At 40.8% G+C, this 15,173-nt stretch overlaps 1 protein-coding gene across 3 annotated transcripts in view; it reads right to left on the bottom strand.

The window, feature by feature from the left end:
• The window catches only part of ITGA8 (integrin subunit alpha 8), a 174,951-nt gene that overhangs the window by 94,705 nt on the left and 65,073 nt on the right, over positions 1–15,173 (bottom strand). For all 3 annotated transcript variants that reach the window (XM_039522444.1, XM_039522445.1, XM_039522446.1), the window contains 2 exons: positions 5,614–5,659; positions 2,673–2,780 (listed from right to left, as the gene is read on the bottom strand). In XM_039522444.1, the coding sequence (XP_039378378.1) occupies positions 2,673–2,780; positions 5,614–5,659 (154 nt within the window). The remainder of the gene's footprint in view (positions 1–2,672; positions 2,781–5,613; positions 5,660–15,173) is intronic.

Here is a 15,173-nt window from a genome sequence, read left to right as displayed (position 1 = left end):
GCCAATAGGTGCTCAGATATCATTGTGATAAGCAGTGGCACTGGAATATTTTTAATAGTGGGGGTGCTAAAATCCAGCCCCCTTTCCCCTGTCCTACCCTCCCAGAGCTGAGGCCGGGAGCAAAGCCCCGGGCATGGGGTGACAGCTGGGACCCTGAGCACACAGGGTGGCAGCTAGGACCCCGGGCATGTGGGGTGGTAGCAGAACCCAGGAGTGCTGCAGCACTCCCCGCACTCCTAGTTTCTGCACCTATGGTGATAAGTGCAATAGAAGAGGCAGAGGTAAGAACAGAACACAGGTCTCCCTGGCTCCCAGTCTTGTGTTCAATGTACTATATAGTTTGGGGACTACTATTCCAACAGCCTTTCAAATATTCAAAAGTGTGATTTTTTTTAATTACAGGAACTGTCTTTTTGATTTTTCACAAACATCTAGATAGTGAAAAGCTTCCATGGGACAGTGGTTGAATAATTTTGAATTTCAGAAAGTTGCAGCAAATTTGTGATGATTTTCTTAACTCAATTTTTGAACGAAGAGAATTTTGTTAGGAATATTTTCCTCAGCTTTAGTAGATGCCCTTCTAACTAAGTAACACAGATACCATGCTAGTAAAATTGTACATGCATAAGTCTACAAGATCAGGATAAAGCCCAAAGAATTTTACATAGGAGTAAAAAAAGAAATTGTATGTGCTTATGGCATTTTGCCCTATGCTTTAGTTTTATAATCTTAGATGATGGCTAAAACAATATTTTCCTAATACTGGAAAGCATACAGTAATCCAAATCTTCTTAGACTTCCTGAAACTTTTCTGGTAGGATGGTTTCCTTTCATTCTTCTAATTTTGAAATGTCAGTCAACAGGCATTTCACACAAGTTGCACAGCTGGCTAAGAGATATAGAAATCTATCCCATGGGATGGAGGAATTATTTGCCTGTTGGAGTTTCTCTACTAATTGTTTTCATATGTACAATACAAGGTTATATCAACCAGAGAGAAAAATTACAGCATGGAAAATCAACAGCTGCTCTTCAATCATTTTGGGAGACTGAATTAATTTACTTTGTATAGTAGGAGCTGAACCTTTAGGGAACTGTAGATTATAATATAATAGCCAGAAATGTAATCATCCTTCTACTAAGACATTTGAATTATGTGTAAAACTCTTGTAGATATAAACCAAAAACACCTTTCAGATTATTCCAGTACAAAGAATAAGTATTAAAGGAATAACTTTATCCACATAGTACATTCTCTTCTCCCAATAATATATTGCATTTGGAATGTGACCCATGACAGAAATATTTTAACATTTCCCAAAGAGCTGTGCAGGAACTAGATTTTTATTTTGGGGGAGTTTCACAGTTTCAAAATTTCCTCTGTTCCAGAATGAAAACAAAAAAATTAGAAATTTCTCACAGACAGAAATTAAAAAATGAATAAATACATAAATAAATAATTTTGGCTAGTTGAAATGTATTATTCCAATTTTGTTATTATATATAATTTCAAAATGGCAAATTGAAATGTTACATTCCGAAAAGGTCAACACTTTTTAAAACGCCTTTTAGCAAATTTTCTTTCTAAATGAACTTTTATGAAAGGCAGCATTTCTTCAAATTTTTTTACGTTCAGCAAATCAGGAATTTCTGACAGAAGAATGTTCTGGCGGAAAATTTCCAACCAGCTCTAGTTGTCTGTCTCCATCTGCTCGTAGGAGGTTACTTTATCTTACTGCTCTTAAGACAATGAAGAAACATATATTAATAAATGGTGAACCTTTCCAAAAATCTATTTTTGAAAAGAATATATATTCTATAGCTCAATGTTTATAACAAAAGTGTGCCATGTTTCTTTGTGTTTGGGGTATTATTCACCTTATGATGTATAAATGAAGAACATGACACATGTGAACAATGAAGGAAGAATACATCTCCCACATTGGTGGCGAATGTTTCTAAAATGCTAACATGGAATAATGCCAGTCTTTTAAGTATTCACCGTTTGGGTTGAATAAATAAGCCTTTTTTGTGAGCTTCCGCTCTTTCTTCTGTTTCATTTCCTTTTACTACACTGTGCTACCTTGAAGACTGCGTGAAAGCAAGACTCCAACTGGCCAGGAAGAGCTGGATACAACTTCCTATGGAACAGGTTATAGGAGTGCAAAACAAGGCATTCCGTCCCTTCCTCAAGTGGATGAGCATTCTGCTTCCTCATACAAAATATGAGGTGAACCAAAATGGCAGCACATTAAGTGAATAGAGTACCAGGGATATCTTATACACCCTCAATAGACAACTGCATCCTTACCACACAGGGAAATGGGTTCACTTTTGTAATAGGGTTCATTTTTGTAATAGGATCTTTTCCATCCAATCTGGTCTATGTTCCACCCTCTCAGACACTGCATTTGAATTTAGAGCATGATCCCATGAGATGCTGAGCATCCTCTACTGCCATGGGATATGATGGTGCTCAGCACCTCACATGATTGGGCTCTTGGCTACTACATTTCAAATGTTTATGAAGCAAGGAAAATAATTTGATTCTTCTCTATGTTGATTGGGTTCTAATGCTGCACTTATTACTGCAGCATCCGAGCACCTGCACAAACACTAAAAAGATGTGTGGAACAAGAAGAAAAAGATTTCTTGTCTTATCACTGACTTACCAGGCCACCATAATCATAGACCCAGGAATCTGACAAGTTTTATTGTCTGGATTTACAATCATTGGGTGCAGCATGAGCTGAGCATCCACTGTCACAACAGGCCTTGCTCTACATGTCGGGGAGAGAAACAAAGGTCAACACATGCAGCAGGAATAAGACACTATGCAAATTAAGAGAGGTCCATGACTGCAGATGGAACATTTAACCTTTTAATAATACAATTATCTTAAAGGCAGCTCTAAATATGGTGCCTCAGGTGGATGGGAATTTTGTTGTTGCTGTTCACTTTCCTGAAGAAATGAAGATTCTCTTTGGCAGAAAGCGTAACCGCTCTTTTTGCAGAGATTTGGTCATTTTGATCATTCTTAACAAATATTACAAGCTACCAGGACAAATCACTAAAACAGGAACTTGAATTTACAGTAGACATAGACACAGATGCATAATTGTGCAAAGGACAGATATGTACAACAAGATCCATTAAGCAAGCACTGTCCCCCCCTCCAGCTATGTCAAAATGCTCACACCGGGTCAAATTCTGCCCTGAAGGCTCTGAAACCTGGACTAGGCTACACATTTGTACAGCTGACAGCACCCTTTTAGTAGCTGTTTTACAACTTTCTGCCATGATTCAAAAAAAGGACATCTTCAGATTTGCTGTCTTTGTAATTGTGTGTGATTCTCTCTGAAAAGGGGATGTGATTTGACTAAAACAGAAGTTCTTAGGAAATATCTTAAATCAGCCATAGGCTGCAACCTGACAGATCTTGAGCCATTTGACTTTGGAAGCCAGGGATAATGTTAACAGAAGAAGCAGCTGAAGATGGATATATATGGCTGCTGTGATGACAAATGTACAGGGTGCATCCGTGAGTAACGGCTGGTGATTAATTAACTACCCGATAATTTAAAGTAGTTCATAACAGGGTTGGAAACAGAGAAAGTTCTAAATTACATGTTCACAGAGTATGATTTTATTATACATTAACTTACAGGAGTCTGATAAAAATAAATCACTACCCTTAAAGTTTTAATCTACAATTGGTGTTGTAGTGATATTTTTTCATTGTAACATCAGTTGGGGCCTCAAAAATGAAAGGATTTCTTGCATTTTTGTACAGCAGGGAAAACAATTTCTCAAACAAGCTTCAGTTTGTATTATTAAATGTAAATAGCTATGTTTGTCCAACAATATCAATTTCACATTAAAACAAAAGAGTCAGGAAATGGAAAAATGAGGTGCTCATAATATTAACTTGCCAAATGGCACAAATCCCCTTTTGGGTTGCAAAATGAAATGTAGATCTATACATACCAATTCTGATTCTCCAGTACCCTGCATCTTGTGCAGTCATTTATTCCACTGCACAGTGGTTGCAAAACAAGACCAGATCATCATGGTAATACTTTATACACAAGGTTCCATGAGGTTCCGGGAAATGGACCATCAGTCCAGTGTACTTATTGCTGTAATGTGGAAACTGACCTAATGCTACCGATGTGAGTTTTGTTACCCTTTCATTTCTTAACTTTTGCATGTCCAGACATTTGTAACCTTAGGGTAAGATCATGCCCTGTCATAGCAGGTGTGTAGGGTTGGGAAAAACAGAAGGCTACAAGGAGCCAGGCAGTTTGGCAGAACTGTTGCACTATTTATGCTTAGGACGGCTCAGTGTTTGGATGGGCACAGTTTTCTGTACCGCTCGATTAACAGAACAGCAGCAGATTTTGTCTTAAGTTTCTGAGAGCTGTAATTTATTTTAAATAAAAGCTTGGATTTGCAGAAAACTATAGTAGGCAGCAAAAACATTGGAGACTAAAATTATGGGATCTGTAATTCATTAGCCACTGTGATTTTACTCCTGACTTTGAATTTTTAGGCAAGTTTATAAAGAGGGAGCTATTTTGTTATATGTTTCATTAAAACAATACATTTTCCCTTATAGAAATGGTCTTGCCAGCAGTCTGAAAGTAGCAGTCCTTGTGCTTGTCATAGTCAGGTAGTTCACACCCCAGTGTCACTAAGCGGACAAGGCTACATGAAAATCTAAAATTATTAGTAGGTGCCATTAGGCCATGGTAGGAAGTATCTCTTCAGTCACATGGCTTTTTTAATTCTCCCTCATTAAGGACTCTTTACCTGCAACATTTAAAGCTTTAATTTTCAATTATTTGGGACTCAGCTCCATTCAAAAAAGCATTGTTACAATTTTTAAATGGGAACAGTGTCATTTTTCTTGCCTTGCCTAATTTAAAGTTGGTAGAAGGATTTGATCAAAGCACTTGTTTGTGGACTGAGACTGAGACAGGCACTTTCAACCAAAATGGAGAATTTTTCTGAGAATGATAAGCATGTTGAAGAGGGACTTATAGTACTATGGCATTTGCTGCTAAGAATACACTATAATCTATCATTTATTTACATACAGTACAAAGTAACACAGACAGGGCTGCCCGGGGGGGGGAGGGCAAGTGGGGCAATTTGCCCCAGGCCCTGCAGGGGCCCCCATGAGAGTTTTTCAGGGCCCCTGGAGCGGGGTCCTTCACTCACTCCGGGGGCCCTGGAAAACTCTTGCGGGGCCCGGGCCCCCTCAGCTTCTTTCACTCCGGGTCTTCAGTGGCAGGGGGTCCTTCTGCCCAACCCCCCGCCGCCGAATTACCGCCGAAGACTCGGCACTTTGGTGGCGGGTCCCGCTTCGGCGGTAATTCGGCGGTGGGGGGCCTCTGCCGCAGGTCTTCGGGGCACTTCGGCGGTGGGTCCCAGAGCGGAAGGACCCCCCCCACCGCCGAATTACCGCCGAAGCGGGGGCCCTCCGCCACCGAAGACCCCAGGCCCCCTGAATCCTCTGGGTGGCCCTGAACACAGAAATGTGAAATAAGATTGCTTGCGGATCTCCTGCTTGAGCTGTAAAACAAAACTTCCATAAAATTTACCACATACCTATAAACAGCTACTTTCCCAGCTCCAAATGCACCTACTATTAAATCTGGAAAAAAAACAAAATAATTTTGTAAGAACTACTAGCTAACCTCCAGCACAATTTTGCAGCCTAATTTATTTATATTCAAAATACAATTACATATAACAAATGAGCTAACTCAGACTTTCCAGGTCATTCTACAAGAACATAGTGAGGAAAAACATTTCACATTTTTGCCATGGTAGCATATTAGTTCACTGTCAGCCTATATAACACAGAGTCATCCATGCCACAGCCTCTCTCCATCTTGTCTTGGAAGGGAAACAACTCTTTTTTAAAAAATCCACATATTTTACTCCAAACCATTACCTGTCTGTCACACAAATAAGTGGCAAACACATGCAACTTTTTGTGTGGACAATCTCATATCAGTTTAAATTAATGTAGTTTAAAACATTTTTTCCTGGTGACCTCTGATCCCATCCTGACTTATTAGTTGAATTGTATGTTTGTTAATTTAGGTATTACCATACTTTTATATCTATCTATAGAGAGAGTAAATTTTATAGTTTAAATTATAACCATATATTCATTTAATTTACAAGGGAGGTCTGTGTCTTTAAGAGACCCAGTAGTGGCACACTCTAGGAACCTGGTGGCTGAACTTTGTGACTTTGTCCTCACCCACAACTATTTCAGATTTGGGGACAATTTATGCCTTCAAGTCAGCAGGACTGCTATGGGTACCCGCATGGCCCCACAGTATTCCAACATTTTTATGGCTGACTTAGAACATCGCTTCCTCAGCTTTCATCCCCTAATGCCCCTACTCTATTTGCACTATATTGATGACATCTTCATCATCTGAACTCATGGGAAGGATGTCCTTGAGGAATTCCACGAGGATTTCAATAATTTCCACCCCACTATCAACCTCAGTCCATGCAAGAGATCCACTTCCTAGACACTACAGTGCTAATAAGTGATGGTCACATAAACACCACCCTATACCAGAAATCTACTGACCACTATACTTACCTACATGCCTCCAGCTTTCACCCAGACCACATCACATAATCCATTGTCTACAGCCAAGCTCTAAGATACAACCACATTTGCTCCAATCCCTCAGACAGAGACAAATACCTACAGAATCTCTATCAAATGTTCTTAAAACTACAATACCCACCTGGTGAAGTTAAGAAACAGATTGACAGAGCCAGAAGGGTACCCAGAAGTCACCTACTACAAGACAGGCCAAACAAAGAAAGTAACAGAATGCCACTAGCCATCACCTACAGCCCCCAACTAAAACCTCTCCAGCGCATCATCAAGGATCTACAACCTATCCTGAAGGACGATCCCTTACTCTCACAGACCTTGAGAGACAGGCCAGTCCTTGCTTACAGACAGCCCCCCAACCTGAAGAAAATATTCACCAGCAACCACACACCACACAACAAAAACACTAAGCCAGGAACCAAACCCTGCAACAAACCCCGGTGCCAACTCTGTCTGCATATCTATTCAAGGGACACCATCATAGGACCTAATCACATCAGCCACACCATCAGGAGCTCGTTCACCTGCACATCTACCAATGTGATATATGCCATCATGTGCCAGCAGCAATGCCCCTCTGCCATGTACATTGGCCAAACCAGACAGTCTCTATGCAAAAGAATAAATGGACACAAATCTGACCTCAGCAATTACAGCATTCAAAAGCCAGTAGGAGAGCACTTGAACCACCCTGGTCACTCAATAACAGACTTAAAAGTGGCAATTCTTCAACCAAAAAACTTCAAAAACAGACTCCAAAGGGAAACTGCAGAACTGAAATTAATTTGCAAACTGGACACCACCAAATTAGGCCTGAATAAAGACTGGGAGTGGATGAGTCATTACAAACCTAATTTTACCATACTAATTTCTACCTACTGTTACTCATACCTTTGTCAACTGTTTGAAATGGGCCACCCTCATTAACACTACAAAGGTGATTTTTCCTCCCTTGGTATTCCACTGTTAATTGAATTGTCTCATTAAACTGACTCCCCACCTGGTAAGGCAACTCCCATCTTATCATGTACTATGTATAAATATACCTGCTACTGTATTTTCCACTCCATGCATCTGATGAAGTGGGTCCTAGCCCACGAAAGCTTATGCCCAAATAAATTTGTTAGTCTCTAAGGTGCCACAAGGACTCCTCATTGTTTTTACACTCTAGGAAGTTATTTTAATGTAATTTAAATTTGTTAAATTAATTTAGTTAAACCAGTGCAAACATAGCGTGTAAACCAATCTACAGATTCTCTGTTGAGTAACATATCCCTGCCAGCCACTCTTGGGCTGATTCTCCTTAAACTGGATTTACACTGCTGGAACTCCAGTGGCTTCACTGGAGAGCACACTTCAATGGAGGTGAGAATGTGTGAGACGTTTCTCCCCTTGGGGCACTTAGGTGCCCCCTTTGTGATAATGGCTCTCTCAGACAACTCTCAATGGACTCGAAGCCTGGGCAAGTGGAACCTGAAGAGAAGTTTACCTCCTTGGTTAAGATGTTGTGAGGTGAGGTGTCACAAGACAACAGCCCATGTGGTAAAAACTCTAAGATTTTCCACCCAGCTGGGTTCCCTGACTCTCACAATAATCCAAATGGATTTAATAAGATATTTCTCAAGAAGACATATGGGAAAGAAACTTCATGCTATGTCAAAAACAGATAGAAAAAAGACAAGTAAAATAGGGGCTTCATTAAACCTATCATCTATCCTTGCAGGCTTTAAAGCTGTGGTTTAAGTCAGAGCAGCTGATTTCAGAATCTGAGCTTCCATATAAGAAAGTTGCTTCAAGCCTTCATGGCTGCAAAGAAAAGCTTGAAGTGGTGACAGATGTCTGCATGAATGTGCTGAGTCTGAGGACTGGTCTACATAGGGTGACCCGTTAGCAAGGGTGAGAAGAAAAATTGGGACATGGGGTGGGGGGTAATAGGCACCTGTATAAGACAAAGCCCCAAATATCGGGACTGTCCCTATAAAATCATGGCATCTTGGCACCCTAGGCCTACACCAAAAACTTACATCGGCATGGCTGTCTTCTAGGGGTGTGAAAAATCCACACACCTGAGATACATAGCTATGCTGACCTAACTCTGTTTTAGACAGTGCTAGGTCAATGGAAGAATTCTTTTCTCAACCTAGCAACCACTTCTCAAAGAGGTGGATTACATATGCCAATGGAAGAACCCCTTCTCTCAGTGTAGTTAGTGTCTACACTGAAGTGCTTCAATGGTACAGCCTCCGAAAGCCACCTAACTGTCGTGCTTGGGGTGGCAAAAAACATAGAGCCGCTCCTGACCCCAACATGACCTGCCCCAAAGAACTTGAAAGAGCATGACTATTAATTGGGAACAGAGGAATTAGAGTGAATAAGCAAACATTAAAAGATCTGATTGTGTTAATGGTGATGTATACAATCTAAAATAAGGATAATAAAGATGATGTCACTGTACATTCACACAGAATAGTTTATTGAAAGGTCCCATCCAGAATTCAACAACAACTGTGGTCAGTTTATTATAATGCATTAGTTCCATTGTACTCTGTTTCACTGTCCTTTAGGGCCCAATCCAACTCCTACAGCACTAAATGGAAAGAGCCTTTTTGACACTGATGGGAGTTAGGCCAAACCCTTCATTAGCTAAGTAACAGTTTTGAACATGCATAATGTCAGAGTCATTTATGAGCAGTAGTGTGTAAGTTTATTGTGTGTTGTGTAAAGGAAAAGCCATTAATCATTTCTGTGAAACATACGTGCAAGACGTCCAAATTATCTGAAGTTTGGCAACTTTCTTCTCCTAAAAATAGATGGAAGTTGTCTTCATTACTTGCTTTTTTATTGCTACATATGAAATGTCACTGATGCAAAGGTTATTAGCTGAAAAACAAATGTTTGACAAGGCAATTGGAATTTCCACAGCAAAAAAGTAATCTTAACTAACTGTCAGGATCTCTTCCAAATGAAGCCTGAAGAAAAACATTTGCAAGCTGGAACATAAGACTGCACCTTTTTCATTAGTTAGGGTTTGTTTTCTTTTTTCACAAAGGCAAGTCACTATGGCCCTAATTTAAAAAGAACAATCGTCTATGAATCACTAATAAGAAATACCTATTAGAGTGTTTCCACTTTAATTCCAACTTCCAAAACTGAAATCCACTGCAAACCCTGAGTAATGCCCATGGATGAGAATGGGAGTTATACATATGTATGAAGAAAAGAAATGATCATTGACAAATTATCTATCTGTTCCCATCCTGTAAGGTGCTGCATTCCTCTGGCAAAGTACTGAATGGCCTCAGTTCTCCATGGACTGCTCCCATTTAAATAAGCTGGAGCAGAAGCATGCCCATTGGGAGCAAAGGACGCTCAATACTGGGCCCCACCTGAGAAACATTCATATATTTACAAATGCAACATGGGGTCTCCCTCCCATAGATACAGAGCAGGTGGTTTATGAGGAGGGGAGTATTCTCCCAAGATATCTAAATGTAACCCACAAGGTTACATTAAAATCCTCCCCAGCTTTATCAATATTTGCTGAATACCCATAATAGTTAGATTAAGAAGGGAATTCAGCAAATTGTCAGTTCAAAACTTACCATTTCCCTCTCCTTTTGGACCCAGAATGTCCCAGCTGCCTTCTCCCTTGGCAGAAAATGGCCCTGCCAGGCTAAGTGATCCATAGGACTGAAATGCCCTAGAACTCCATTGTGCCATAACTCAGGAAACAAGCTCCAAGTGACCCTAAAGAAATTTCAAGGGGCGTTTCCACTGAGAACTGTTGTGATAATTGGGCCTAAAAATTTACCCTAATTGTAAGCTCAGCTATAGAAAGTGAGAGTAAACTCATGAATTGTCACAATGACCTGTTGTAGAAAATAGTTTACGATGTAAGGACGAGACAGAAAGACTGAACTAATTTAAACAGAAAGGGTTTTACTGATATCACTCAAGGACTATGTTAAGTTTATGACTGGTAAACAAGAGAAGCAGAGGACAGAAGGTAGGTGTGTCGGAAGTTAGGTCTATTGGTGGACAAAATAATGAGAGGATTCCACCCAATACTCCCTTTCTATGTTCTTAGAAAGAAAAGACTTTGGGGAAAAATTAGCAGAAGCAGCAGCTGTCTGCAGTGAGCTTTATCATCATAGCTGCAACCCCCATCATCTCTTGGGATCCCAGACCACCTTTGTCCTAATCCTGAGACATGTCCTGACCAGACTGGGCCAGAGAGAGGGACCCAGATGGCACTGACACCTCCAATGGCTTAAGATAAATCTCAGCCACCATCTGAGATGTGAGACTTCATCACCCCACTCCTCCGCCATGGATATCCTTTTCTTTGCCCACCTTTCTAATTTTCTTTCCTGTCTCTCTCCTTTTGCCTTCTGTTTAATAAAATACTGTCTTAGCTGGCCAAGACTGCATATTTTGCAACCCTGTTGTGAGCCTTTTACCACAAAGAGGCAACTAAAAGCAATGCCCTAACCAGCCCGATGCTGGTACAAGTTTGCCAGGTCTCAGAGTGGCTGATAAGACCATGTGTCTTGCAAGCAGTGAGGTTGCAAGTGAAAGTCAACACCAGAGACAGAAGCTCCATTTTCTACCTTTCTTCCCCTTTTTGTGTGTGTTTTGTCTCCTAAGTAACAGGATCAGACTTTAACAACAACTACAATGACAGTTCCAGGCCATCTCAACTAACTTCTGCTCTTGATAGCTATTACCATCTTTGATACGATCTAAAAGGTTGTCAAACAAGGTTTATTTCCTTTCAGAAACTCTCTCCAGCTAAAGGGAAAGGGAACAAGGGATGCTGTTAAAATGAAAGCCCTATTTAATACTTTACATTTCAAATGCTTTAATTGTTTTTCCTTCTTTTCTGTATCTTCAATAAAAAGTTAAAAGGACTTTTAATGATGTGTTTGCCATGGTACTAAGCACTCTGAGGTCTCTGTATAGCAAAATCCAAACCTTGTTTAAAACTGTTTAATGTTGGACTGTGATTGGGTTGTGACCCAGTGACCTTTGACTCCTGGGGTCTATATATTGCATCTAAATTAATACAACAAAACTCTTCAGTTTAGATGAATGAAACCCAAACTGGAGGGATTCACAGAGCTTAGTCCTGAGACAAACTCTCTGTACATGGAATTAGGTAAAGGTGCAGATGAATAATTCAAAGAGTACTGCAGAAATTAAACTACCCTATTTATTTTCATGACTGATTTTCATTTTGTTCCAAATAAAGGGCTTAATTCTGCAAGACCTTACATGGTAAAGAGAAGGGAAAGTCCATCTGCTGAGCTACAGGACATGGTGATCAACAGATACACAAGTAGCAACCACATGTGGCAGAGAAAGGCACATTAGGCTTGGGAAGGTGAGCTGACACCTCCACCAGCATCCCTTTCTCCATCGATGTGCCAGATCTGATAGGATGTATGCTGAGGGATGGAAATTTGGCATGGCTTGTGCAGTGGTGCTGGCTATGTCTACACTGGAGCTGGAAGGTGTAATTTCCAACTGAGCTAGCATGCTAAAAATAGACATGGACCTGCAATGGGAGAGGCAAGCTATCCCAAGGACTCACCTAGGATCTCAGATGGGATTGTACTTGGGACAGCTAGGCTGTCCCACTGCTGGTGCTACCACGGCTACACTTCTAGTTTTAGTGGTATCACAGGGTTGCTGGCCCCTTTAAGGAGAGTGTGGGCCCCCTTGCAAGTGACAAGCTAATTTAAGGGGAATTGTTTTTCCTTCTTTTCTGTATCTTCAATAAAAAGTTAAAAGGACTTTTAATGATGTGTTTGCCATGGTACTAAGCACTCTGAGGTCTCTGTATAGCAAAAACTATCTAAGCAGGTAGTTAATTGAATAATGAGCACCTCAGCCTGATAAAAGGCCATCAGGGCTCAGGTAACCCTTTATGAGTATTTTGTCAAAAGTTTAAGAAATAAATCTGTGTATTCTATTAGTAAAAGAAGCTTCATTTAATGACACAACATGCATAGCAACAGGGAAGTCTTTGGGACCCCATGAGAGTAAAGGTTCGATATAAATGGAAAATGTTATTAAAATGCAGAAAAAATTGTATATCTGAAGTATATAGTATATCAAATTGTATATCATTATGCCTCCTTGTGGATATTTGTCTTTATTGTTTCACTCAATTGATCCCATCCCTTTAAGAAGCCCCATGGAGCCTGAGGTTTGTAAGGTAGATTTATTTCCCACTTTTGGGGTTCCTTGACCTAAATTTCTATCAGCCAGTTCTCTTCAGTCTCAAAAGTCCAAAGTAAAAGGTCCCTTAAAAGGCTTACTACTACAGCACCGACCACAAGAAAGGTCAGAGGATGATCTGTTCCAGGCAATGCCCGTGAAAACCTCAGCCTATAGACAGAAATAACCTTTGTCTGCAAAAATAGCACTTTCTTCTGACCCAGTCACTTACAAGGTCCTGAATGGTTCTTTCAGGGGGAACTTCCTTTCTCCCCTCAGCTCTTCTGACAGCAACCCCCTTAATAATATCAGCAAGTGCATCTGGCTGATCTACTTCCACTCTCCCCTGAGGTCTGAATTAACCCCCTTCTCTGACTTCCTGAGGCACTGTTTCTCTTCATTCCACCCTATAACTATCCACTTCTTGAGTATTTTTAATGTTTACCACTTAAATGAGTCCTGTTATTGACTGGGATAAATATATTTCCCCTGAGCACCACGGAACGCATGATATTGTGATGTTCATTAAATCTCCCAGAGCATTTTGGAAAACAGTGTATCTGTAAATATAAATATATGCCACCACTTGATTTGCTATAAAATGAGATGTGCAGGAAATTGTTGCATTTTCAAGTGATTAAATCAATCGACAATATGATACAAGCCAAATATCTGCTATAGGCACTTTAGTTTGCTTCATTTGGTTGCAGAATCCCTTTCCCCCGTTCTCACTCACACACTGTACAGCTATCATCAAAGCTGATGCAGAATTTCATTTGTTGTCTTCTGTAACTCTCCTGACTTAACTTCAGAATATAATCATCACTAGACTACAATGCTGTGATGTTATTGGCACACAGCCTGTTATGTTCAACAAATTTTATATCATGAAAAATCCCAGATTTTAAGAAAGAAACTTGAGGCTTTTCTTCCTGCTGTTCAAGTTAATGCATTTAGCAGATGGCATTGTTAAAGACTCAATCTTTAATAAGATTAGACTGGATTATTGAATTTTAGAGAGAATTTTGCCTGATTAGCACAGCCTTGTGATAACATTTTGTTAAATGTTTCTAGAGACATCGTTTATACTATATATAAATCAATCTTTAACGTAATAACTACACCTAGAATAAGGAAAGCTGACCCAAACAGATCTTAGCTAGAAGGAATAATAAGGCCCAATAGAACTATACCAGTATAAAACTGGGGTAAATTTGAGTAGAAAAGGCCCCTGACTTCAAAAGGACAACCTAGATGAATGAGGATTACTTATACACATGTTCAAATAGTGTAATTTATTCAAGCAATAAACACTCACAGATGCTCTGCATCAATCTACTTTGTTAAAAAATTGTTTAAATAGTTCTGGATGACAAATAAATGTGAAGACTCCACAATCTGCTTGAGGAAATGCCACTGGCAGAAAACAGGCTGAATAAGTTATTCATGATAAACTATTTGCTCAGCTATAATAGCCAGCAAGTGACTCAACATATACCATGGTGTGAAGACAGAAACCACAGTTTGAAAATGCATTGGTTTTACGAGGCTACGTCTACACTACACACCACTTTCAGAGGCATGTAGTGTATGTACCTGCATGGTCCCTCTAGCAGGGGTATAAACAGCAGTGTAGGCAGAGAGGCACAGCTTAGGAGATCAGAGTTCAGATGCACCCAAAGGGTCCGGGTATTTATGTAAGTACATATCCTACCTGCTCACTACTCACTCAAGCTGTGCCTCCCGGTCAACACAACAATTTTTAGCAGTGCAGTGTCCCATTGCCTCCCTGCTGCTGGACCCTTTCCCCACTGCAGGGAAAGGCTCCAGCAGCTGGGAGGTTGCAGGGAAAGGTTTCGCCAGCTCCCTTCTGCTGGAGACCTTCCCCACTGCAGGGGAAGGCTCTACCAGCTCCCCACTGCTGGAGTTCTTCCCCACCATAGGGAAAGGCTCCGGCACAACAGGGGCAGTGAGGAAACGTGCTACCAGCTGCTGCAGGCATCTCCCACTGCAAGGAAAGACTCCAGCATCAGGGAGGCAGTGAGGTAAAGCTGCCAGCTCTCTGCTGCTGGACCCCTTCCCTGCTTCAGGGAAAGAGTCTCGCAGTGGGGATTGGAGGGCTGGTGGGGGGTGGGCAGAGAGTGAGGAAAGACTCTGGTAGCTCCCAGTTGCTGGAGCCTTTCCCTTCTGCAGGGAAAAAAAATTCTGGCAGGGGGGAGGCAGCTGGGAAAGGCTGAGCCATTTCCAGCTGTCTCCCCCATATCAGAGTCTTTGTCACCCTGTGAAAGGCTCTGGC

The sequence above is a fragment of the Mauremys reevesii genome, linkage group 2, assembly GCF_016161935.1.
Source record: "Mauremys reevesii isolate NIE-2019 linkage group 2, ASM1616193v1, whole genome shotgun sequence".
In the NCBI taxonomy this organism is placed as follows: Eukaryota; Metazoa; Chordata; order Testudines; family Geoemydidae; genus Mauremys; species Mauremys reevesii.
Note: the sequence above shows the minus strand (reverse complement) of the source record. Positions and strands in the feature narration are given on the sequence as shown.